General features: G+C 42.7%; 1 protein-coding gene across 4 annotated transcripts in view; it reads left to right on the forward strand.

The window, feature by feature from the left end:
• The first annotated feature begins 2522 nt into the window (after positions 1-2522).
• Positions 2523-26913, forward strand: part of GALNTL6 (polypeptide N-acetylgalactosaminyltransferase like 6) — a 640150-nt gene continuing 615759 nt past the window's right edge. For 2 of the 4 annotated variants that reach the window (XM_020803448.3, XM_073001453.2), the window contains exons 1-2: positions 2523-2912; positions 4244-4601. In XM_020803448.3, the coding sequence (XP_020659107.3) occupies positions 4464-4601 (138 nt within the window). In that variant the 5' untranslated portion in view covers positions 2523-2912; positions 4244-4463. Of the gene's footprint in view, positions 2913-3212; positions 3435-3933; positions 4602-26913 lie in introns of those variants that run through there. The other 2 variants (XM_020803463.3, XM_020803455.3) reach the window with 2 other exon arrangements.

Below are 26913 nucleotides of genomic sequence, written 5' to 3' on the forward strand. Positions count from 1 at the left end.
GGCCAGGTCTCATTCCTCCTCTTTATGAGGAATGGATATAATTGTCATATTAGCCTGTGCAAAGATACTCCTGGCTACAGTCACCACCTGAGTATGCAGGTGTGAAATGATGCATTACAATGAGGCTATTGAATTTAAGTACATGTCAGAATATCCGTACAGGGCTGATTATATTGATTCAAAATGGTATGTGTCATCATAGTGGAAGATGTGTTCTACAAAGGACAAAGGTCCCTAAGTTTCCAGAATTACCTTACACTAGCACTTAAAAGGCGCACAAGGCTTCTGTATTATGCCCTTCTTCTATGTCAAGTATTTGCATAAAATGTCCTATTCATTCTTTTGAGCTAATGTGAAAAGGACATCAGAAGTAGGGAAGGAAAGTGAATGTGGGGATTTGCATAAGAGACGATCCACTTTCTACATATTGCTTAAATGAAGCTGTAGGATGATGAATATCATCATCCACTCCAGTCTGCCAGCTGGAGTGAGAAAATCTATCCACTTCACTTTCCTCTACATTTCAATTTTCCTAATTACTGTATATTTTGATAAAACCAAACCATACACTCTCATCCCCCTCAGTTTCACATGTTATTCTGTTCCTGTAAGTTTAGGGTGATTTCAGATGCTAGAAGATTTAAAGTGAGCAGCACCCAACTCCTAGTGGGACAAAACCCCTGCCTGTGCATCCCCACAGCATCAAAACTGGACCCAAAACATGCTCGAGAACTGGGAAATCCTCTGGTATAGAGCCTGAAGGAAGGAGGGTATGCTCTCCTCCTGGTTCTGATGCTGGAAGCAATTCCATCAGCAGAACGATCCTATGGAATACTGATAAAAAATCTTGATATCCACATTTCAGTACCCATGTAGTATCATTTTGAAGTTTCAGTGTCAACATCTATTTCACAGCTGAAGCATTTCTTTCCAGATCATTCCTGTCTGGGAATGTCGTCCATTGTCACTGAGCACATATAGAAAGATAGAATCATAGAGCAATGCTTGGAGCACATATGGAAGAACTGCCAATCTGCATTATTCCATCTAACACTGCAGGTCTCCATGATCCTCTTCCACCTTCTTGGTAAACACTGGATATGAAGTTTCAACATGAAGAAGTCAGCTTACATAGAAAAAATATAACTTTTCCTGAAAATATGATTGTGGGGAGCTGACCATGGAAAATCCATTGTTAGCAGCTCACACATGTTATCTATAAACGTGTACTTCTACATACAATGGCTTTTTGAGTCCAATCTTAAGGCCCTGGAGTTATGTGAAAGCTAGTGACACCATTCTGCTCATGAAACATATTTTGATTTCAGCAGACACCTCTCCTAATAAAAAGACAGGGAAATGTGTCCCACAAGTTCTACTACTCCCCTTCAGCTTCTTTGTGCCACTTCCAACGATATGCTGAAGAGTTCTGCCCCTGGGGACAACGCATGGAAAGCATGTGAAATATTTTAGCAGTGGATTTTACTATTACCACCCCCAATGAATATACAGGGGTGTGTGGAGATTTAAACCCAAGTCTTCTGAGTCCTAATCTGTCACTCTGTATAGCACAGCCCTTCTCAACAGGGGCCACAATTGAAGGGGACGACAGATTGGAAACAATTCTTCATACACCATCTTGTAAGGCTTGTTATGCAACTTATAGAATCCTGTTTCGGCCTATATATTTTTTCATGTTGTGTTTATGGGGGTGGTAATGGCCAAGAAAGAAAGAAAGAAAACAACACAAAAAGGTTTAAAGTGGCTGATCTACTGCATCACAGTGGCATACAAAGATGCTCTCAGTGGCATGTGAAGGAAGGTTTGACAACCAACCTGGGCATCCAGTTTTATGGTTGGCCTGCTACGCCATGGAAGCTCCTGGTTTTGAACTTCATCTCCCCACTTGCTAATCTAAGGGGCTACGTTCTACTCAGTTTGTTTTCTCTGCCCTACAAGGGTCCCATACCAAGAGCCCAAACTCTGGGGCTGGAGCTCTTTTGAGGTTCAAGCACCCTCACAAAAAAACAATCCAGGGGGTGGTCTTCTTCCTTCAAAAACTTTCACCTGCGGTCAAAAGTGGCGCAGCAGGCCAAATCCAGACTGAATTCCTGGTTTGTAGTCCGGCAGGGAGGAGTAGCCTTTCGCCCCCCCCCCCGCCCTGGCCTACTGGCCCAAGCCTGGCTGCTCCTTGGCCTGAAGTGGCCCAGATTCAAGGGCAGAGCAGCCTTCGCCTTAAGGCGTAACTTGCGCTTCTTCTCCTCTGAAACCTGCCCGGCTTCTAGCGTCCTAAAGCAGGAAGCACTCGCTTTCGCTCCGATCTTGGCTTCGTCTCGCCCGCAGTACTGGAGCCGGCAAGCCTCGGGCACCTGACGCATCAGGGCCGCCCCACACCCTCCGGCGCCTGCCTTGAGCCACTCGGTTTGCAACTCCCGGCTCCCCTGCCGGCAGCGTCTCTTGGAGAACAGCTGATCTGGGGCGGGGAAGGCAGCGGCTCCTCTGGGCTTTGCTGCGGCCAGGAAATTCCGCGCCCGATCCCGCCTGGCAAAAGATCCGCTGCGCTCTGGCTGGGGGGCGGAAAGGAGCGGGGGAGGGAAAAAGAGAAATCGGCTGGAGTAAATCTTTCTTCCTTGCCTGCCTGCCTTCCCAGCCCTCCTCCTCCTCCTCCTCCTTTCCTCCTCCTCCTCCCTGCCTGGCGGAGCGGCTTGTCGAAGAAGCCAGCTCGCTGCTGCTTTGGTGCCGCTGCGACCGCCTGTGATCAAACTGATCATGAAGGAACCCGAGGAGAGGAAGGACAACAGCAGCCCAGGAGCAAATCCCTGCCGCTGCTGCCGCCGCCGCCGCGGCTGTTACCCCGGTTGCTTCCCATCCGCTCCTCTTCTGGGTTGCGGCGCTCTGGATTGGGGGATCAGGTGAGGAGGCTCCGGGGCGCCGATCTCTCCGGGGAGATCGATCGCTCGGGTCGCTCGAGGCAGGCGGGCGGGCGGGCTTCCTTCCTTCCTTCCTGCTGCCGTTCACTCCCTGGTTTCTCAACGCGATCCCCTGCCTCACGTGTTCGCCGCCCGCCGGTCCTGGTCGGAGGGCAGCGAAGATGCGGGCAGGACCTCGGATGGCAGCGGGCGGAGCGCGGGGAAGAGAAGCAGCGCGCCCGGCGCACGGTGCCGCTGGCTCCCTCCGATTTCACGTCCTCTTTGATTCGGCGGTGGGGCGGGGAGGGTGTTGTCGTCATCTCTTCTTCGCCCCCCCCCCAGTCGCGAAGCATGGTAACGTGATGGGTGTAGTAGCAGTGTGGATTTTTGTGCCCTTACTACTACTACTACCACTACTACTACGAGGATGGTTTTCGCCTTGGACGCTCTCTGCTTCCCTCAGCTCCCCCGGCCAGGGTCTACCGGTACCTTAATCTTGGCCCTGCCTACGAGCGAACAGGGAGGGTAAGTCTCTCTCTCTCTCAGGGAAGCCCCGCTGTTCTGTGGTGGTCCCCCCCCCCTCTCTCTGCGTGTGTCAATTCGAAGTCATGACAACTGTAGCCCGCCAAAGCTCTTTCCTTCTGCCAGGGAGGTCGCTGATGAGGGTGGGGGAGAAAAGAGAGAGGAGGGGGCGGGATGCTCTTTTATGATGGGGGGGGGGGGAAGAGAGAGTTTAAAGTCCTGATCCAAAGCTAGGATCCTTCTCCCCGACGCGAGGTCCCAGAGAAGGCTGTGCCCTCGAGATCCCTTTTCTTTGGCGGGAAAGAGCGCGCGCGGGGGGGGGGGAGCAGCCGATGCCAGGCGCCCTTTCTTCCTCCTGGGAGGGGAGGAGCGCGTGTGGCGGCGCGGCGCCGACAAAAGGAGATCTCGCCAAGGGATCCTCGATCTTGCCCGCCTCCCCGCCGTCCCCCCAAGTCCTGCCACCCTGTGCGTTGAGGACTCGGGCGCCCTGCTTGGCGTGACTCAACTACCCCCCCCCCCGCGCCCCATTGCTTCCTCGCTTGAACTTCTGATCTACAGCAGCAGCTCCGCAGCCAATCGGATCAACTCCGCGAGGGGCTTCTTTCTTTCTTCTTCTTCTTCTTTTTTTTGAATGGGAGGAGGGATTGTCGATGCCCGCGACGCGGAATCGACCCGTCGGTTTTTGAGGATCTCACTCGGACGACAGGGCACAAGCGCGGTGACTGGCCGGTCGTGGCAGAGATTAAGCGAGAGAGAACTCCGTGTCTTTTAAAATTTGCATTTCATTGAAGTGTTTTGCTTTGGACCCGCAGATTACAGACAACCCCAGTGAAGGGGTGACCCAACCAAGCTGGCGACGGCATTGAAGTTTCTCTTCACTATATTTTGGGAGTGAATTGGTGAAAGGAGAGAGAGAGAGAGAAAGAGGGTGAAAAGGGGGGAGATCTCGCACCCTGGCTTCCCCATCGTGAAGGAAAGAGAGAAGAAAACCCATCACATCGGTTTATTCTCCGGCAACTGCTGCTATTGGCCATGAAGAGAAAACAGAAAAGGTTTCTGCAAATGACATTGTTGTTTGCAGTGACTCTGATTTTCCTGCCCAATATTGGACTCTGGTCTCTGTACAGGGAGAAGCACCTGGTAAAGTCGGCCATTCTGGGAGAGCAGCAGGTAAGTAAGAAGGATCAGATGGCAAAGCAGCCAGGAGCAAGGAGTGTGTGTTGTGCAGATGTAAAACATCTGTTTTAGGTGCCATAAAAAGGCTAGGCAGACTGGGATGCATCCTTTTTGTTTGAGGCTGTCGTGAATCAGAGCTGAGAAATGTTACATTTCTGGACTACAACTCCCACAATCCTCCATCCAGCTAGGAGGTATAATCCAGAAGGGGAAAAAAAGAGAGAGAAGGACATTTCTCAGTCCTGTATTGAAGATGCTCTCCAGAGGTGGGTAAAGGAAGAGGAGAACCTGGTTCTCCTGGAGCTGCGAGTTCAGGTGAATGACAAGCAACTCTTTGGTGAGAGTGAGAAAGTTGCAAAAGGCTGGCTTGTTGGACTTGTGCAAACAAATCTTTGAGGCTCTTGCATGGGTGTAAGATGAAAGCTGCTTTTCTTCCTTCTCTAGTAGTCATAAGCTGTTTTCTGTGATGGGGCTAGATTTCTGTTCCAGAGTTTGGATACAGGTGTACTGTATATAACTGTGTGTAAGAAGTTTCAGTGGAACTTGGTGCTCTGTCAAGATGTGCTCATACGCTGCAATTGTGTTGAATCCCTTCATTGTTAGCCTATAAAAGTGGAATTCCATGAAAGAACTACTTTGTGTTTGAACACATGGGGACCATCTCAGATTTCTTTGCACTGTTCATTGTGTGAAGCACTTTCTGATTCTTATCTCCCTTACTCTCAAAGTAACCCAAAGAGGTGGCTTAGAAGCTGAAAAATAAGCCCTCTGGCAAAACCTTTTGAATGCAGATTTGATTCTAGATGCTTTAAAAGCCAAGCCACATACTACCCGAAGTGCTGGAAGGAGTCTTGGGTGCTTTTTCTTCTCAGTTCAGTTTACGACTCCCCTTCAAATCTCCACTGTTTCTTGAGTACTTCTAAGTTCACAGTTTCTACTTTTCACTGAATGCTATTCCTATACCAGTCTATACTCCATACAGATAAGCAAGCATATTTGGACACTCTGTCTGAGGTCTTTTCTGTATGCTTCATGTCATAATGTGCTCTTAAGTATCTCTAGTTTATGGTCTCCTTCGTCATCTGAGATTAACAGCGGTTAAAATAACCTATATTTTTTGTCATAATTTTCAACTCGTTAACTTTATGTATAGCTCATAAACCAAAATAAGACTTGCATTAAATTAAGTGCCTTTTAGAGAGTTGCTTTAATACAAAACTTTAAATCATTGCTGCTAATAAATTAGGATAGGCTGTATATCTACCATAAATATCACTGTGCCTTAAGCACAAAATATTCCATATAGTCTTTAAATGTGCAACATGCATAGAAGGGCAAGGGAGGTAAAGCTATAGAAATAATGCTATAGTCATAATGCTACTCCCAATTGTGGTAGACCTACCGACTCAATGGCTCCGTACATTCACTGGGTTTACTCTAGCTGAATTCAGCCAGGTATGTTTAACTAATAGGGCTTATTCCCTGGTTAATATGCATGGTATCGCATACATATAATTTAATAACGTTAAAATGAGTTTGGCTGTGTTACAATGCAAAGAACTTTAAAACTTTTTCAATTTATGGGTGAAGCATTATTGGGTCAAAAATCTACTTCTGAGTGACTTTCCAGTTTATTGTCAGCCCGCTCCTATGCATGTTTGCTCAGAAGTAATTCCTGTTTGATCAGTGAGACTTACTTACAGGGAAGTATGCACAGAGTTATACCCCAAGTCATTACTTTGAAGGCAGACTCCTACCACTACCCTAAGCATGTGCAACCCCATCACAACCATGATGAGACATATCCTGTAACAAGCGCAGGCAGAACTGGAACCTCAGGTGCAGAACAACGAATGTGTGACTGATAAAAATTGCCCTCTTTGAAATCAATGTGTGAACAATGAAGGAGTGAGCTCTGAAGTTCTCAGAGATCACTTGCTGGAACATGTAGGATGAAGTGAGTGGTAATAAGTTCCTTAGAACTTAAACTGTGTGAATAAGTTTATTCTTAGCTCTGCTTGTGATGCAGTATGATTCCCCTATTAGTAAAACAAGCCTTATAATAACATGTTTTGAGTTGCACTTAATGCCCCACAAAATATGCTCTGTTTAGAGGACTGTCATTCAAGGTCTAATGAGAGTGTGGAAGAATATATATATATATATTGGTTGAAATTCTTGGAAGCAGTATGTCAAGATGAGGCTTAGTCATGTGTATCTTTGGGTGATTGATGTTTCTGAGATGGATTACTAGTTTCAGGCATCCTGTTTGATATTTAGTGGTATATACAGAGATGCAGGAGCCAGCATATAGAAAATTTGGATTCTTAAGACTATCAGTACTTACACTGCATCAATTTATCTCTGTTTTAGTCTCAGAAATATATGCTGTAAGAGCCCATGCTAACTCATGCTGAATCTTCCTCCTTTCATACTAAAATGATATTTATTAAATTTATGTTGCACAGACTCTAATCTGTTTCTATTCTGAGAGCCAGATCACATGGTCAGAAACGTATGTATTTCCTTCTCTTACAATGTTATCCCTTCCAGGCATGTAAATATTTCAGTACTCTGTGCCTCAGAAATCAGATGTTTAGGCAAAGTTGTGCTATCTTCCAACTGGCCAATTCCAAAACAAAAACACACTAATTTGCCAAAAGCATACTGAGGCAAGCTGTTGTTCAAATAAACAGTCTGTTCCTTGTAAGGGTTGTGTGCCTCTAGGCACAGAATCGGTGCCTTATCTAGGGAAGCCACAAATGAGTGGCCTGAGTCTGTTTGAGAAATGCTTTGTCTTTGCTTCTATTGATTTATATTGCAGAAGGAAAGCTGGACTTTTCAGTTGGGAATTTGACTATAAGGTATTCAGAAAAAGTACACTCCGTGACTGTTCAAGATATTTAAGGATATAATCCTCTAACTCATTTGCGTAGGAGTGAGTCAAACTGATATTGGTGGAACTTGTTTCTGAGAAGACATGTCTAGGATTGCACTGTAAAATATACAGTATCCAATTAGGTAATATGTCAACTGTTGACAGAAGTAGCTTGTTTTGATGATCCCAACAGATACAGTATCTGCCATGCTTGCCGTGGCTTTCAACACTGGTGGCTAGTGTAATTACATACAACAACAGTTAATTGTTCTTTGCTTCACACTTCTTTTGTTTGTTTGGTTCCATGTTGACGGAAACATTATGCTTTTTTCTTATATGTAAATGTATTTTTATAGACAGATGTCATCCAATATGTCTGTGGGCAAAAAATGTGTTGTGAAATAGTAGTACTGCAGTTCTCTACTGCCTACCTGCAAGCGAGTATTAAACTCATGGGGGTTTGCTTCAAGTAAACTTGTCTATAACTTGATAAAGAATTGAGGGAGGACTCTTCATCTTTTATTATGAACTTGATGGATCCTTCTGAAAGGCAATGCGACTGTACATCAGGTTTTTTTTTCATTATTTTGATCTATTTATAATTGACATATTTTGTTGTATGAAATATATATACGAGAAATTATGGCAGGATGATTGAGCCATTGACTGGCAAAGATTGCTGCGGATAATGTCAAAATCTGTTGTAATCAATGAGAGGTCTATTTCAAAGATAATCAGAAGCAGGAAACCAGCCAGTAAGGACACATTAGGTGGCAAGGGTTTGCATGGATTACTGAAACTAGAGAGTGAAACTGGAAGGATAGTTAATTAATTCTTTGTATCACAGAGTTCATTGGGGAATGCACTGGACAGATACCCAGCTCTGAACCAAAGCCAGAGAGCATCTTAATTGTTAAGGCACACAGAAGTGACCGGAACTTCTAGGGTTAGCACACAAATTAAGAACTAAGCAAGGGTTCTCAGTAAGGCATATGCCCAAGAATTCTTAAAAGAGCACAAATGTAAAATTATTGATTGTCTAACACTAACATACATCTTGTCCTTACTGAAGGATTGGAACATAGCCACTTTATATACGTTGTTAACCAGGATCTGAGGAATTAGTCAGGAAATTGTAGGGCTATTTGCCTAATACCTGTCTAGAGTAATTCTTTAAAGTGGTGGAAGACTTGTTGAGAAAGAATCAACATTGCTTCTGCAAAAGGAAGTCCCATCTCACCATCCTTCAGTATTTCTCAGCCTGGGAGTCAGGACTCCAAGGTGGGCACAAAGCATTTTCTAAGTGGTTGCAGGTCACCTTTTATGTGTTGTACCTCTTGTTAAATAATTTCTTCTTTGACCTTTTGGAGCAGAATATTAAAGACAGTGTATGTATATGTATGAGAAACAGATCCTTTGGGGGAGAAATAATCCTCAACTTTCTGAGAAGGGATAACCTGGACTATATTTTACAAAAAAAGAAATGTCAACGGAAAGATATAATTGCTGCTATTTCTGTGTTAGTTCGGTAGAACCTAAAGAAGGGGAGAAAAGGCAAAAGAAGAACCACTCCACACAACAAACCCTGAGGAGGGGGACACAGAAACAAACAGCCTGCCTTTTCTGTAATGGTCTCAAGGAAAGCTTTGTGCCCTAGTTTCTGAGGGGGACCTTGTCTGCATGAAGGCTTTGCCCCCTCCTGGGGTACCACAACATCATTCTGCCTCCCGGTTTGTCTTTGAAATTCTTTGCCACCTCTTCTCCCTACTTTAAACCTTCCCCAGCCTCTTTCCGTCCAAGTTCTGAAGTAGTGGCAGTGAAGTTGGTGACAGGAGAACTAGGAAGCTGAACAGCAGTATCACTGCCATGTTGGAGAATGATGATGGCCACCCAAGATGGACAGGTCATAGTGGAGAGTTCTGACTAAACGTGATCCACCTGGAACAGGAACTGGCAAGCCACTCCAGTATCCCTGCCAAGAAAACACTATGGACAGAAACAAAAGGTGAAAAGATATGATACTAGAAGATGAGACCTTCAGGTCGTAAGGGGCCCAACATGCTATTGAGGAAGAGCAGAGGACATGTAGCTCCAGAGCTAATGAAGTGGTTGGGCCAAAGCTGAAAGGACACTCAGCTGTGTACAGGCCTGGAAGTGGAAGTGAAAGGAAAGTCTAATGCTGCCAAGAAAAATACTGCATAGGAACCTGGAATGTAAGATTTATGAACCTTGGTAAGCTGGATGTGGCCAAACATGAGATGGCAAAAATAAACATTGACATCCTGTCAGTGAACTAAAATGGAATGGGAATGGGCAATTTCAGTTCAGAGGATTATCATATCTACTACTGTGGGCAAGTGTCATGAGTGCATCCGAAGACCTGGACCCAGAAGGGTTAACTGAGGCTGAAGAGAATGCTGAGAGATCGGAAACACCTGAACCGCCTCCATATTCTCCTTCCACAGCAGACAAACTTCGGGCCAGGCTTCGGGAAAGACTTAGGACAAGAAGATCAGAGGATCACTCAAAGGCTGTCCACAGAAACCTACGATTATCTACTCCTGAGTATTAACAGGATAGAAAGCTTTCCAGCAGCTCAATGAGCTGTTTTACTATAAAACAGCTCCCAGTAAAGCCAGAAATTCTGTGGAAGCAAAGAGTCAAAACCTTGGCTTGCATCCACGCTTCTTGTACCGTGTTCCTGACCCTGGACTCTGCCCTTGGACTACGCTGGTATTGGACGTTGGACTCTGACCCTGGACTACGCTGTGTATCAGACTCTGGACTTTGACACTGGACCTCATTCTGTGAGTTCATTTATGGACATTGGCTTTGCATTCTTGGTATTCTTGACCCTGGACTGGCTTATCGGGCTTCGGCTGTTGTAACCCCCGGGAATGTGACAGCAAGAATCCTGTAGAAGAAATGGAGTAGCCCTCATAGTCAACAAAAGAGTGGGAAAAGCTGTACTGGGATACAATCTCAAAAATGATAGAATGATTTCAATACATATCCAAGGCAGACCTTTCAACATCACAGTAATCCATGTTTATGCACCAACCACCGATGCTGAAGAGGCTGAAATTGACCAATTCTATGAAGACTTACAACACCTTCTAGAACTGACACCAAAGAAAGATGTTCTTGTCATTATAGGGGACTGGGATACTAAAGTAGGGAGTCAAGAGATAAAAGGAACAACAGGGAAGTTTGGCCTTGGAGTTCAAAATGAAGCTGGGCAAAGGCTAATAGAGTTTTGACAGGAGAGCAAGCTGGTCATCACAAACACTCTTTTCCAACAACACAAGAGGCGACTCTATACATGGACATCCCCAGATGAGCAATACTGAAATCAGATTGATTATGTTCTCTGCAGCCAAAGATGGTGAAGCTCTATACAGTCAGCAAAAACAAAACCTGGAGCTGATTGTGGCTCTGATCATCGTTTTTTTAAAGAAAACTCAAGCTAAAAGTGAAGAAAGTAGGAAAAACCACTGGGCTAGTCAGGTATATTCTAAAGCAAAATCCCTTCTGAATACACAGTGGAAGTGAAGACATTGTACAGAAGGCAGCAATGAAAACCATCCCAAAGAAAAGGAAATGCAAGAAAAGGCCAGTGGAGGTGATGGCATTCCAGTGGAACTATTTAAAATCTTAAAATATGATGCTGTTAAAGTGCTACACTCAATATGCTAGCAAGTTTGGAAAACTCAGTGGTGGATGGAGGATTGGAAAAGATCAGTCTATATCCCAATCCCAAAGAAAGGCAGTGGCAAAAAAATACTCCAACTTGGCTTTCGAAGGGGCAGAGGAACTAGAGACTAAATTGCTAACATACGCTGGATTATGGAGAAAGCCTGAGAGTTCCAGAAAGACATCTACTTCTGCTTTATTGGCTATGCAAAGGCCTTTGACTGTGTGGACCACAGCAGACAATGGCAAGTCCTTAAAGAAATGGGAGTGACTGACCACCTTATCTATTTCCTGAGAAATCTATATGTGGGACAAGAAGCAATGGTTAGAACTTATGGAACAGCTGATTGGTTCAAAACTGAGAAAAGAGTACAACAAGGCTGTATATTGTCTCCCTGCTTAATTAACTTATATGCAGAATACATCATGAGAAAGGCTGAGGCTTCAATACTTTGGCCATCTCATGAGAAGACAAAACTCCCTGGAAAAGACTCTGATGTTGGGAAAGTGTGAAGGCAGGAGGAGAAGGGGACAACAGAGGACAAGATGGTTGGACAGTGTCATCAAAGCTACCAACATGAATTTGACCAAACTCTGGGAGGTAGTGGAAGACAGGAGGGCCCGGTGTTCTCTAATCCATGGGTCACGAAGAGTCAGACATGACTTAATGACTAAACAACAACAAAGCTTATGGCTTAGATATCTTTGAAGGAGGTTGGCTGAATTCCCTCTTAATCTGCTGCTTTGCAGATGTATTGACAGTTCGGCATGGTGAGGTATGTAGTCTAACCAGATTTGAGAAGGCAAGATTAGACAGATTTATGGCGAATGTAGCTACCAAAAGTTATTAATTATATTTAAATATAAATGAATGATTACATTTATGTAACCACCAGGTTCAGAGGTGGCATACCTGTGATATGCAAAAGGTGGAGGAAGATAATCACCTATATGCAGTATTGAAGGTGTTTATCACCTCTGTGCCCTGTTGATGGATATACTATGAACAGTCTACTAGCCATGGAGAGAAATTATTGCTGGATGATGCATTTAGATGCCTAGAATTGTTGGAGACAAAAATTCAGATTCATACCAAGCTTAGAAGATCCAAGCTTTATTATTCTATAAGGTCCAGATCAAGTGCCTTCCCAGACCCAAAGAGGACACCAGAGGTGGACTGTCTATTTTCAGTCCAAGACATTCTAATAAAGTTGGTCTTGATCAAGGAATAGATCTGCTGGTGTTGGAGAACATGTGATAGTCATTTAATGTAATCTCGCATGGCTTTTTTAAAAAATTCACTATTTAAATGTGCTGAGGTACGCATTATCTGTGGCTTGAAAACAGGCTTGGATAATGTGCTCCATGATATATTATGGAAAGAAGCTAGTGCTCTCTTGATTCTGTTGAATGGGATTAAATTTAACACTACCACTGCTGGTAGGAGAGAAACTGTTCCCTTGATATAGACTTGATTACATCTAGTTCTTCAAATTGCAAACATAGCTGATTTGACCATAAGGAGGTGGGGAAGGGAAGTGGAAAGCCTTGATGTTAAAATTCACATGCCCACCTGTTGTATTTGAGATACAATAGGGAGAAGGGCTCTGTAGATGCTCAAATGGTGCTCATCTGGTGATGTGATGCTATGTTTTCCCCAGAATATATGTGGGTTTCCTTTGAGCAAGCAAAGCAAAGCAATTTAATTCTCCATTTTGAAAATACAACCTCCCCTTGGCTAACTTAGAACCTGCATCCTGTGAAATGCTCAGGCTTCTCTGTTGGTGGAAAATAGAGTCACTAGGCAATTTTTATGTTGACAAGACGGGAAGGGATGTTCACTAGTGGATTACATAAAGAAAATCGATCGACTCTAAATCTGGCAGCTCTTGATCCTGATTGGAAGAAAAGAATCCTCCCGTTTCCTCAACCATAACATCTTTCTTCATTGTAAGGTTCTGCTACTGGATGGCTAAGTTTGATATTCTTCAGGTTGCACAAACCAGTGAGACTTTATCATATGAATGTTTACGTTCAGCCTCAGGAGCTACCAGCAATCAAAGATGAATGCTCACACAGTGTAGGAGTTTTGTGACTGGGATCATTGATGATCACCTCTCATTTCTTGGTACCGCAGCCAAAGACCCACTGGATAGACCATGAATTCTTATTAATGTGAATCTTCTTGTTGTTTTCTTTTGTAATCTGTAGATTTTCCCTTTTTAGAGACATGCTAGTGGGATTCTTCTGTGACAGAAAAAGGGATTTTCTTTATTTTAGAAAGGATAGTATTACAATAAGCATAATATTAGTTCTTTCAAATTTAGTATTTGTTGTGAGAGACACAAATATTACATTTCTTCTGAGTGAATCAGATGAAATTGGAGGCAGATTAATTACAAATTGCATTACAATTAGCTAATATGTTAATACTTGTGTGTGTATGTATAAGAGTTGTAATATGTTGATTAGAAGCAGACTTGGTGCTGTGCTTTAATAACGCCCCTCCCCCCCGTGCTTTTTCATTTCATTCTCTCTCTCTCATTCACTAAGGCCTCCTCCTCCTCTCTCTAACTCAGGTAGTAGCTTTGGCTAAATGGGAATTTCGCAGTTTGTTTGAGTATGCTTTTTAATAAGTTCCAAGGCAAAGTAAGAAGAGGTCCCAAGAGAAGGATTCTTGCATGACTTACAACAAGATTTGCTCAACAACAACAACTCTGGGCTCATTAAAAATGTTGTTAGGCAGTGTAGTGACAATCTAAACTATAGAATATAAACCTCCCAGGTAAAAATGAACTTGTCTCCTGCTCTCTATAAATCATACACTCTTTCTTATGAATTGGAAATACAAGAAACTTAACTGAGTACGGTTTAATGTATTTTCTTTTATAGCCTTGTAAATTCTGATTGGTGGATTGCGCTCCATTTACAGTTTCTTATCGTTTATTTTCTCTCATTCCTTGTCATAGCATTGGGTACTGGAAAAATCACATAAAAAATTAAATATCTTCATAGAACTTTGCCTGTCCAATTCTCAAGACAGGGAAATTGGGATTTAAAGTTATTTTTCATAATAGCATTCTTCTTTTTTCTTTTGTTTTTGCACTTGTTTTGTGCCTAATGTGGCAGTCACTCCTAATAATGGCTAGGTAACCTTGAAAATATTCTTTCAGTGCATCACTAATGAGTTTTTACTATATTTATTCCATCTAGCACTTCTGCAGCATACAAAAGAGATTTCTCATGACATAACAAAATGTAATTTCACCTACAGTGCCTTTTGTGTGCTTACTATCCCAAAGGCAGGTGGGTAGTGTAGATGTTCTTGTGATTGAATTTGTTGACTAGAAATAGGATGAGGAGAATGAAAGATGTTAGGGATTTACAATTCGGTATTCATTTCCTTTGGGCTTATTTTTTCACCCTCATTTTGTCAGTAGTTTAAATAGCTTTGCTGAACTGTTCACACATTATCATCATTATTTCCAGCATTTTTATTCTTACTCAACTCAGTCCATTTTTCCCCTCACTTAATATATTAACAAACCTTATTTAGATCTGTCAAAACTTCCTTCAGTGGAAGGCTTTTGATCCAATGGAGCATTTAGCTGGAAGGGGGAATGAGGTGATTTTCACCAAATGTTGCCAAATAATCTGTTCTGGAGAGTTGAGGGACCTTTGGGATGAATGAGGGAGATAGTTATAAAAGCTGCAGAGGAATGAAAAAAATATATGTTCCCCTTCTGCCAGGGATGTTATTGAATATACTTCTGCTCAAGAGCACTATCACAGCTGAAACAATGGATCCAACCCATTATCATTTTTAAAAGGAAGATTAATAGCTGACATTGTCATCCCTAGCATTTCATCAGACATACAGCACATAGGGTAGGGAGAGGTTCTTAAATGTCTATCTTGCAGTCCTGATGAAGGACTTACCTCTTTGTCTGCTGGTTACCTGGGAAGTGAAGCCCCCTTTGGAATTACAAAGATGTTCCTGTTCAAGACTTGTAGCAAAGAGTAGAAGAGAGATCAAGTGAGAAGATGTAAAAACCAGGGTCCTCTTGATTGAAATAGCTTGACACATCACCACCGAGTGACATTTGGAAAGAGATTGTCAGGAATGAGGGTAGGCTACTGAATATTAATTGATTGACGCCAGAGGATGCCACACAATAATTGATCAAAATACATTGGGCCAATATTTTCAGAAAGATGATAATCTCCTCTGTCCTTTTTAAAAATATCTTGAGAATTTGTCTCTCTTTTTATTGTGTCCGACTCTTCGTGACCCCATGGACCAGAGCATGCAAGGCCCTCTTGTCTTCCACTGCCTCCTGGAGCTTGATCAAATTCATGTTGGTAGCTTCAATGACACTGTCCAACCATCTCTTCCTCTGTCATCCCCTTCTCCTCTTGCCGTCACACTTTCCTAACATCAGGGTCTTTTCCAGGGAGTCTTCGCTTCTTATGAGATGGCCAAAGGGGCCTCAGCTTCAGGATCTGTCCTTCCAGTGAGCGCTCAGGGTTGATTTCTTTCAAAATGAATAGGTTTATTCTCTTTGCAGTCCAGGGGACTCTCAAGAATCTTTTCCAGCACCACAATTCAAAAGCATCAATTCTTTGGCGATCAGCCTTCTTTATGGTCCAGCTCTCACTTCCATACATCACTACTGGAATAGCCATAGCTTTGACTATGCAGACCTTTGTTGGCAAGGTGATGTCTCTGCTTTTTAAGATGCTGTCTAGGTTTCTCGTTGCTCTCCTCCCAAAAAGCAGGAGTCTTTTAATTTCGTGGCTGCTGTCACCATCTGCAGTGATCATGGAGGCCAAGAAAGTAAAATCTGTCACTGCCTCCATATCTTCCCCTTCTATTTGCCAGGAGGTGATGGGGCCAGTGGCCATGATCTTAGTTTTTTTGATGTTGAGCTTCAGACCATTTTTTGTGCTTTCCTTTTTCACCCTCACTAAGAGGTTCTTTAATTCCACCTCACTTTCTACCATCAAAGTGGTATCTGCATATTGGAGGTTGTTGATATTTATTCCAGCAGTCTTAATTCCAGTTTGGGATTCATCCAGTCCTGCCTTTCACATGATGTATTCTGCAAAGAAGTTAAATAAGCAGGGAGACAATATAAGCCTCGTCACACTCCTTTCCCAATTTTGTACCAATCAGTTGTTCCATATCCAGTTCTAACTGTTGCTTCCTGTCCCACGTATAGGTTTCTCAGGAGATAGATAACGTGGTCAGGCACTCCCATTTCTTTAAGAACTTGCCATAGTTTGCTGTGGTCTACACAGTTAAAGGCTTTTGCGTAGACAATGAAGGAGAAGTAGATGTTTTTCTGGAACTCTCTGGCTTGCTCCATAATCCAGCACATGTTAGCAATTTGGTCTCGAGTTCCTCTGCCCCTTCAAAATCCAGCTTGTACTTCTGGGAGTTCTCGGTCCACATACTGGTGAAGCCTAACTTGGAGGATTTTGAACATAACCTTGCTAGCGTGTGAAATGAGTGCAATTGTACGGTAGTTGGAGCATTTTTTCGCACTGCCCTTCTTTGGGATTGGGGTGTATACTGATCTTTTCCAATCCTTTGGCCACTGCTGAGTTTTCCAAATTTGCTGGCATATTGAGTGTGCCAGCTTAACAGTGTCTTCTTTTAAGATTTTAAATAGTTTCACTGCAATGCCATCACCTCCACTGGCCTTGTTGTTAGCCAGGCTTTCTAAGGCCCACTTGACTTCACTCTCCAGGATGTCTGACTCAAGGTCAGCAACCACACTATCTGGGTTGTCCGGGACATCCAGATCTTTCTGGTATAATTCATCTGTATATTCATGCCACGTCTTCTTGATATCTTCTGCTTCTGTGAGGTCCCTTCCATTTTTGTCCTTTATCATGTCCATCCTTGCACAACAGGTTCCTCTGATATCTCAAATTTTCCTGAACAGATCTCTGGTTTTTCCTTTTCTGTTATTTTCCTCTATTTCTTTGCACTGTCCATTTAAGAAGGCCCTCTTGTCTCACCTTGCTATTCTTTGGAAGTCTGCATTCCATTTTCTGCAACTATCCCTATCTCCCTTGCATGTGGTTTCTCTTCTCTTCTCTGCTATTTGTAAGGCCTCATTGGACAGCCACTTTGCTTTCTTGCATTTCCTTTTCTTTGGGATGGTTTTTGTTGCTGCCTCCTGTACAATGTTACGAGCCTCCATCCATACTTCTTCAGGCACTCTTTCCACCACATCTGGTTCCTTCAATCTGTTCTTCATTTCCACTGTGTATTCATAAGGGATTTGATTGAGATTATACCTGACTAGCCCAGTGGTTTTTCCTACTTTCTTCAGTCTAAGCTTCAGTTTTGCTATTAGAAGCTGATGATCAGAGCCACAATCAGCTCCAGCTCTTGTTTTGGCTGACTGTATAGAGCGTGTCCATCTTTGGCTGCAGAGAACATAATCAGTCTGATTTCGGTATTGCCCATCTGGGGATGTCCATGTGTAGAGTCACCTCTTGTGTTGTTGGAAAAGAGTGTTTGTGATGGCCAGCTTGTTCTCTTCACAAAACTCTATTAGCTTTTGCCCTGCTTCATTTTGAATGCCAAGGCCAAACTTACCTGTTGTTCCTTTTATCTCTTGAATAGAATTGGTCAATTTCAGCCTCTTTAGCATCAGTGGTTGGTGCATAAACTTAGATTACTGTGATGTTGAAAGGTCTGCCTTGGATTTGTATTGAAATCATTCTATCATTTTTAAGATTGTATCCCAGTACACTTTTCCCATTCTTTTGTTGATTATGAGGGCTGCTCCATTTCTTCTACAGGATTCTGGCCCACAAGAGTAGATTTGATAATCGTCTGAATTGAATTCATGCATTCCCGTCCATTTTAGTTCACTGATGCCCAGGATATCAATGTTTATTTTTGCCATCTCATGTTTGGCCACATCCAGCTTACCAAGATTCATAGATTTTACATTCCAGGTTCCTATGCAGTATTTTTCTTTGCAGCATCGGACTTTCATTTCATTTCCAGGGACGTACACAGCTGGGTGTCTTTTCGGCTTTGGCCCAACCACTTCATTAGCTCTGGAGCTACTTGTCCTTGTCCTCCTCTCTTCCTCAGTAGCAGGTTGGATGCCTTCTGACCTGAGGGGCTCATCTTCCAGTGTCATATCTTTTCATCTTTTGTTTCTGTCCATGGGGTTTTCTTGGCGAAGATACTGGAGTGGCTTGCCAGTTCCTGTTCCATGTGGATTGCGTTTAGTCAGAACTCTCCACTATGACCTGTCCGTCTTGGGTCTCCCTGCACGGCATAGCCCATAGCTTCTCTGAGTTACTCAAGAGCTTTCACCACGACAAGGCAGCAATCCATGAAGTGGGTCTCTCCTTTACATTGTGTTTTATCTGCTTTTCCCATATTCTTTAGTTTTTTCAAAACTAGGAGCAGGCAGGCATAGGTTGTGCGATTTTCATGGAGAACTGGGAAAATGAGGAAAGGATTAAATATCTTCGTGTAAACTGTACTCTTGATGAAAGTAATGCTTTGTTGTTTTGTCATTGTTAAACTGACACAGTTGATGTGGTTACTAGCATGTCTGGTTTGCCCTGTAGTTTCTTCCACATGTCATATGAGCCCTGTCTATGTCAACCTGAGGAGGACAAGAATTGCAGATGGGGCTAACATATACACCCTCAATGTCCTCTGCATCCTTTCAGAAATAAGTACCAGGAGGCACTCCCTGTTTCCATCTATCCATATCTATCTTTCTTTCAACAAATACCTACATGCACATTCACACATACACCCCCTTTCCCCCTCTGTTCAAGCAGTCAAAAGAGTGAGCATGTGAGAATGGTCAGGTTTGAAATTCCGCCTCTTCCTGTCACTATTTATACGTGAAAAAGGACAGCCTCAAGAGGAGACATTGTTCTACATGTGGGGAGTCCCAATAAAGCTAAGAGACACCACATGTAGCAGAAACTTTCCTCTTCAGACACTCCTTTCTTTGGAGAGACAATGAAGGGCTTAAAACAATGTAGGCAGACATTTTTGTACCCTTTTAAAAATTCCTGAATAAGGGCTAGCATTCCCTGTATTGTAGAAATTATAGAAGAATGGTCCAAAGCTGTATATGTATACAGAAAAAACCCTGCATCTCCACATTTCTCTTTTAATTGAAATGTTTTATGTTTATCTATTGCATGTCTTTTCTCAAGTAACAATGTACTCCAAAGTTATACAGATTTTATTTTCCCCTCCCAAAGAATTCTGTAAGAAAAATTAGAAGGGAAATCCCAACTGCTGACCCCTTACACTTCCATGGGCTGCTTCAGGGATAAATGCTTCTCTCGGGTGCCCACTGGAAGAACCACTCCTTGTGTAGGTAAAACCTAGGCAGAATAGCTTTTAGGTATGTTTTACCATGAAAGAAAAGGCCCTTACCACACAGATTTCACATAAATCTCACATAGCTTTTGCCCTGTCATTACTTCATTAAGCAGCTCACTAGCCATTAGTGTTGTGATTTTCTGGCTCTATTTTGTTCTAAGAGGCCATTTAAAGCTCCCATCTTCTCTGGTCAAATAAAAATCATATGCCTTCTTCTTCATTTTGCTCCACTTCATTAAAGTGGCTGGAAAAAAAGATTTCTTAAATGAAAATAGCCTTTGTTCAACATATATTTACCTTTAATTTTATTCAGATCTTGCCTGTTTTCTGAAGGTTCAATATTCTTCTACAGTACTTTGATAACAATATAGCCTGTAGGGTGTCCTATGTTATCATTACTCATGTGTCATGGGTGGGGAACAGGGCTTTGCTTCATATTTGAGAATTGAACAGCAGACCCAGAATCCACATGTAAAGCTCTCAGCTGCTATGCTCCCTCAGTTCTTGCATTACTTTTCTAGATGGTTTCCTTGTGTGGGTTCTAAAGCTCAAAACACAGAGAGTGTTATCATAGTGTTGGATAATAAATAGCCATATTTATATAATTGTCCCCTTTCTCTTTGTGGTCCTTGTCAAAACAAACATTCAGAGTGTAGCTGTGGCACAGCTGTTCTAACTCCTACAGAGTTTTAATCTCTAGAGGGGAGAAAGAAAAAGAAAAAAGGAAGATAACAATCTTTTGTTAAATCAGAGACTTTTTATTTGCTTTTGGAATCATGAATTCTCAGTAAGAAAACAGCTCGCTACTCCTCTATGATGAACCCGTGTCTGCTTTGTTCATACTGCAGGAAAGGGTTTAGGCAACTGAAGAATCCTCAGTTCCCTCCCCAATATCCCTGCATAATTAAAAACCAAAACCTAAACCCAAAGGTGTGAGGTTTTAGCCCTGCCTTTCCCTTTACAGCCTGTTTTTTGTTTGTTTTTAGGCATGATGTCAGTTACCCTTAGGTGAGCTCATGCTTGCAGTCTCAGGTGAAGCACAGATTGGCCATCTCAGATTCCATTAGGAAGAATTACACCTAGAGGCAGAACTTAGTTACCTGAAGGCAAGCCTTGTAGAGACTTTAAAACAGGGGTCTCAAATTCAATTTACCTGGGGGGCGCTGAAGGCAGAATCTGGATGAGGCTGGTCCGCATCCGATTTTCTGCCAAGCGGAGCAAGAGCCCAAGGAAGCCGCCCAGGAATTTCCTTAGCCCAGATGGGGCTCTGAGGAGGAGGAGGAGGGGTGCGTGAGCCCTTGTCACTGACCACGACCCCCTCCGGCTCCTTCTTCACTACCACCACCAGCAGCAGCAGGACGAAGAAGCAGAGCAGGAAGGGAGAACCGATGACCGCCTAGCCGGGGGGAGGAGGGCATGATATAAAATTAAAAAAAAAACCCTCACAGAATTTGCCTTGCCAAAGGAGAAAAGCTCCCACCAGTACCCACAAAATTAAACAGAACAGGGCTGCCCCCACAGGTGTGCGTGTGTGCATGCACACAAACACACACATATGGAGGTCCAGCAATCTTTCTCTGAGGTCCCCCCTCAAAAAAGACACACTCAGCAGCAGCCCCCACTACGACAGAGGAGCAAATTTTGCGAGGCGAGCCCAGGCAGCCTCCACAGCCGAGGCGGCTGAAGCAAGATGAAGAGGAGGAGGAGGAGGAAGCAGCGCTGGGCTGGTGCTGGAGGTGCAGAGAGAGAAAGAGAGCCAGAGAGCTGCTTTCCTGGAAGAGGCGGCAGCAGCTGCTGTTGGCGGCTTGGAGGTGCTCTTTGAGGACGGGCTGGGAGCAAGCTCTGCTCGGCGGCGGCTAGGGCGCTCGGGGAAAAGGGCCAGCAGTGCACCTTGCTCGCCGGCTCTCCCCCAAGACAGCGCATCTTGCATCCTCCATGCAGAACTGCAGCCTGCCAGCCGGCAGACACCCAGGCTGGCTGCAGTTCCGGATGGAGTGTGCAAGAGGCGCTGTCTTGGGAGAGATCTGGCAAGCAAGGTGAGGCTTTTTTGATTCTTGACAACAGAGGACACGTGGGTGCTTCGGGGGGGCAGGCAAGGCGGGGGCCACAAACGATAATCTGGCGGGCCGCAAATGGCCCCCGGGCCGCATGTTTGAGACCCTTGCTTTAAAATCTGCTGTAGCCTTCGCATATCGAAAAGAGAATATGCCTGCGAGCCTTGGTACCATACAGAACTAACAACTTTTAAACCATCAGAGCCTTTATTGCTCTTCCAAAGCACGAAATTATTTTTATTCATTAACAAGACATTTCTGTTGTGCTCGGTTTTGCTGCAGGGAGCCCTCCTGTGGCTAATTTAATATTTACTAATTTGCTAGGATGTTATCAAATAGAGCATATTTTGGAATACAGAAATGACTGTGGTGCTTTGGTTCTGTTTGTATTCCTTAGATCTGCAGCACCAGCATTTTATACTTCAGTTGGCTGTTATGTTTTCTAAGTCCACACAGTGACTCACTATGTATTCATTTCAGGGATTATATGTATTTGTGCTCTAGGGTGTATATTACTGAGTTTTTTTTCTAGTGCAGACAAAATCCCAGTCTGATGCTTCTGTGGCCTAAAATATAATAATTTTAAAAAGGTAATGGCAATAATGTAAGATCATACGTGGCATGAGGGAGAAGGAAGTAACTTACCCACCAAATGATTCCAATTAATAGTGACAGTCAATAGTGACAAAGGATGAAAAATGCTCATACTGTATACTGCTGTATTTCATGTTATACCTGTAACGTGCGTAAAGAATAGAGAATGAAATTGTGAGGCAGTGCAGCCTCAGCCCACCGCAGCCCAACAATAACCAACCATCAGGGATGGGGACTTGAATCGGACTTGACTCACCTGTTTTTTTAAATGACTTGAACTCAACGCATGATTTGTAGCCTTTTTCTTAAGACATTTTTCAAGTCCTTATTCTTTTCGTTGGAGTTCTCTTGTTTAACAGGCAGCAGAGAGAACTGCACAGTAGAAGCCTCTCCAGGCGCCTCTCTCTGTGTGTGACTAACTTGGGGGGGGGGGGGCGGGGAGAAGAGGCAGGCTGCTTCTCTGGGACTGAGTGGGAGGAGCGGCTGTTAAACTTGCTGACTGAGCAGTTCTCTGCACGTTTCTGCATCATTTTGCAGAGTATGTGTGTGTGTGCATGCATGCGAGTGAGTTCTTTTCTTTTTGAGCTGTTCTCCTCCAAGAGATCCACACGTACTCCCTTTCTACAAAATAATGCGTAATGGGTTATGAATGGTATTATCCCATCCCTTGTGTGTGACAGCAGTTGAAATAAAATTAACTTAGTCTTGGCAAAACTTTAAAAACATTTAGTGTGTAACATACATGTAGAATAAACTAAATGTGCTTAAAAACATTTGTACTTGATATAGACCTGAGTGCTTATACATAACTGTTTCATAACATACAGTATTCTTATCAGACACAGTAACAGAGAAGTTGTCAGGCTAACAGTACAAGCAGATTCCTCTAATAAACAACACCTAACAGACTACTTCTTCTTCTAACAGAATAATTGTCACTTCTTTTTCTATCTGTTTGGCAGTTAAGCCACTTAACGTCCGTTGGCTAATTTGATTGGTTATATATATTCCAATATGTGGATTACACAACTCAAACATAATTCTATACAGTTGCATGCATGCTGGGTTGTGTACTTATATATTCCAACACTCTTAAGACAAGAGGGGCCTAAGCACTTGCCCAAATCTCCTTTCCTTGCTTCTGGCTTCTTGGTGTGCTAATGTTGTGTAAGTGACATATACATAAAAATACCTTCATGTTCAACTGATATGCTTGGTTTCCATTGTGAATGGCAACAACTGGAAGATTGGTGGCCAGGCCTTAAAACTACCTATTGTACACACAAAAATCAACATTTCTCCTCTTCCAGAGCCACTTGTCATAAAATTTGTTTCTCTGTTTGGAAACCCAGAGAGGAATCACAGTTCCCCAAGACTTCAGCCATTGCCATGAGACCTGGTAACATATTCTTTTTATATGTAAAGCAGAGGAATGAAATATGGAGTAGCCATTATTATGACAGAGATAGGAAACATTTCTTCTTTGGACTACAGCTTTCATGCCAGCTATGAGATTTTGGGATTTGAAGGTGAATAAGCAAATATTTCACATCTCTGCATTATCACTGCATTGAAAGCAGTGATGTTATTGTACTGGCAGAACAAATCAACATTCTGCAATTGTAAAAATGGGGCAGCCCCCCCAAAAACATTATATGTTTGAAATTGGACTTCAGTGCCAAATTTGACACAGATATAGCAGATAGTCTGCTCTTGATCTGTGCCAACTTTGGAGATGTTTGTGCAAAGGGGTTTTGAGTGATATTTTTTAAAAAGTAAAACTGTTTCCCCTCCCCCGTGCAAAACATGCAGATTTCTGCATTTAAATCACATCAAATAAATTGAAAAGACTAGTCCTGCATATCTTGACAGAAAATGATTGGCACCACCCCCCTTATTCTTATTTGGAATAATCCAGGATGTAGATTCTTCAGAAAGTGCCTTTCAAAAGGGTAGAACAGTGACTTTGCTACGTTGAAACTGCACAGAGGAGCATGAACATTTCAAAGTAGATACTGTACATTGCTGTAACTTCATGAGTTGAGAAGGGTGGTATTTGAAGTGCAACAAAATGTCTCAACAATCAAAAGAGAGATTTTCTTTGAAGATTCTTTTGCTTAATGAAGGAATGGAGTTACAATCCTCCAGAAAGGGACATTTCTGGAGGATCCCTGTATCTCCAGGGAATTAACATAGTTTTGTAAGGCATATTCCAAGTATTTCTGCATTACAAAAACACAGAGCAGTTGTGTTCGCCCCAACCCTAAGTGCTTTCAGTAAACATTCTCTCAGAGAATATTTACTCATTTAATCTGTGAATATTTTTTTTCTTTGATGGCTGAGCATGGTCTTACTTGGTGTTACCAGAGCTTTGATGCCTATATCCTGTCCAAGTTTCAGCCATTCTACCCATACATTTGTCTGGTAATAAGGAAGAAAACTCCGAAGATGTTATGTGTCTTTAAGTCACTTCTGTTGTGTGGTGACTACGTGAGTTAATGACCTCCAAAACGTCCTATCATTAACAGCTCTGCTTAGATTCCTGCAAATCATCTTGATTGCTGCCATTGGTGTTGTCAACATTCAGGCTCCTTTTTTTTTGCAGTGTAACACTTGGCATCTTTTTTCCTGCTGTCATTGTGGGGACAATATTGTACAGCAATATTGGGTCATTTCCTGGCATTTTGAGTTGTGGGTAAAGAAGCACAGTATCTCACATTCATAAATAGAGATGGGCATCAACCATTGAACTGTTCATGCCAGTTTCTCCTTTGGCCAAACAGGTATTCAGCACTTCTTAGTCTCGCCTCCTCTAGCAGGCACCCACTCAGAAGCGGCACACAGGTTTCCCTGCCCTGCCTCCTCTGGGTGTTGTCTCTGAGTGGATGCCCTTTGGAGGAGGCAGGGTTGGGAAGTGCTGAATACCTGTTTGGCCAAAGGATTAACCACTGATTTGGTGGTTCATGTCCATCTCTAATCATAAAACCAGAAGTTTTTTGATGAATTGAATTTTAGCAGTCTCCTCTGTTCCGAAAAGCAGGGGAAAGAAAGGGAAAAAAAAACTCTTTTCAAACTACATAATGACTGTTATTTTAAGGTAACTTCAAGTTGAGGTGAATCCAGCCATACTTTCACATTCTGACACCAAGACAGAAGTGACTTAACTGCACCTTGACATTTAATTATCCCTGTAGGTACAATTTGTAGTATGGAAATACAGTATACAAATGAGCATAGTGTATTGGGTTTGAACACAAGGTTTTCCCTGTATTTTCTGCTCCCACCCCTTGATAGGGTGTTTCCTTTTCTCTACAGGCTTACACTAATGTCTGCATTAACTGAGTCCACTATCTTTTAAGAACATTTTGCCTTTGATATATAGTAAGAGATAGAAAATCATTTTCATTGAATTGCCTTTTCAGACCTCTCAAGACTTGCAAGAGTTTGCAGATTTGCAATACTTATGGAGTCCTCTGGATAAATAAAACACAGCACACATATCTTAAAATCTGCATACTTGAAAAAATGTGCATAAACACATTTTAGTCCATGTGAGAAAACATGTAAGCTAGTGAAATATATAAATATCTAAGAGCACTAACAAAGTTATGTAAAAATACATTAAGTTCAGTGGAAAGTAAGGAAGGGAAGAAAATGCAGATATGATTCTGAGAAAAGCAACCAAATTGAAATGGAGAGATTTTCACAGCCCTACTTATAATCCTTTATTGGTCCTTAGTAACCAAATGACTAATGAAGTATCTCATTTTATAAGCAGACACTGTTTCCTGGAGGGTTGTTTTGAGGGGAGCAAATATTGTTGCAGAAAAAAAAACAAGGTTGTCTTCACATGACAGTGTTCTTCTCTGCTACAATATATCTGGAACAGGAAACACCTCAGCATCTTATATACGATTATCTGATAAAATTAGAATCTCGTTTCACTCATAATAATAGATAGCTCTGTGGTTTAAGTATCTGACTGTGAAGCCAGAGGTTGGGATTTCTATTCCACACTGTGCCTTGTAGGAGAAGAGCCAGCTTGTGAGTCCTTGGGCAAGCTGCACTGTCCCAGGTCAACCCCCAGAAGAAGGGAATGGTAAACCACCTCTTGGTACCCCTACCTAGAAAACCCTAAAATGCATCACTGTAAGAAACTGAATGCTTGAGCATGAAATATTTGGATCATGTCTGCTTAATAATTTTTGGGCTGGCTGGACAGCTCTGTGATTTCGGTTTCTGGCTTTTGAGCCAAAGGTTGGGAGTTCAGTTCTGCAGTGTGCTTCCTGAAAGTAGAGCCACCTTTAAGGCTCTGGACAAGCTATATAGTTCCTGGGGACCCCCAGAAGAAGGGGCTGGTAAAGCACTTCTGAATGTTTTCATCCTGAAAAAAAACTGTGAAGGGTTGTTATAAGTCAGAGTTGACTTGATGGGACATGATTATCATGATTATTAATACAGTCATGTGAAAAAGAAAGTACACTGTCATTGAATTCTATGGTTTTACATATCAGGGCATAAGAAAAATCATCTGGTCCTTAGCAGGTCTAAGAATTAGGTAAATATGATCTCAGATGAACAAGAAGTTTACAAGTGCTATGATAAACAACACATGGCATATTACACCATAGCATGATTTATATGGTGTCTGCCCAGGTCATGAATATTAATGTGCTATCTGTATGGACCAATGAGAGTGCT

This window comes from Pogona vitticeps, chromosome 5, assembly GCF_051106095.1.
Source record: "Pogona vitticeps strain Pit_001003342236 chromosome 5, PviZW2.1, whole genome shotgun sequence".
NCBI classification, from domain to species: domain Eukaryota; kingdom Metazoa; phylum Chordata; class Lepidosauria; order Squamata; family Agamidae; genus Pogona; species Pogona vitticeps.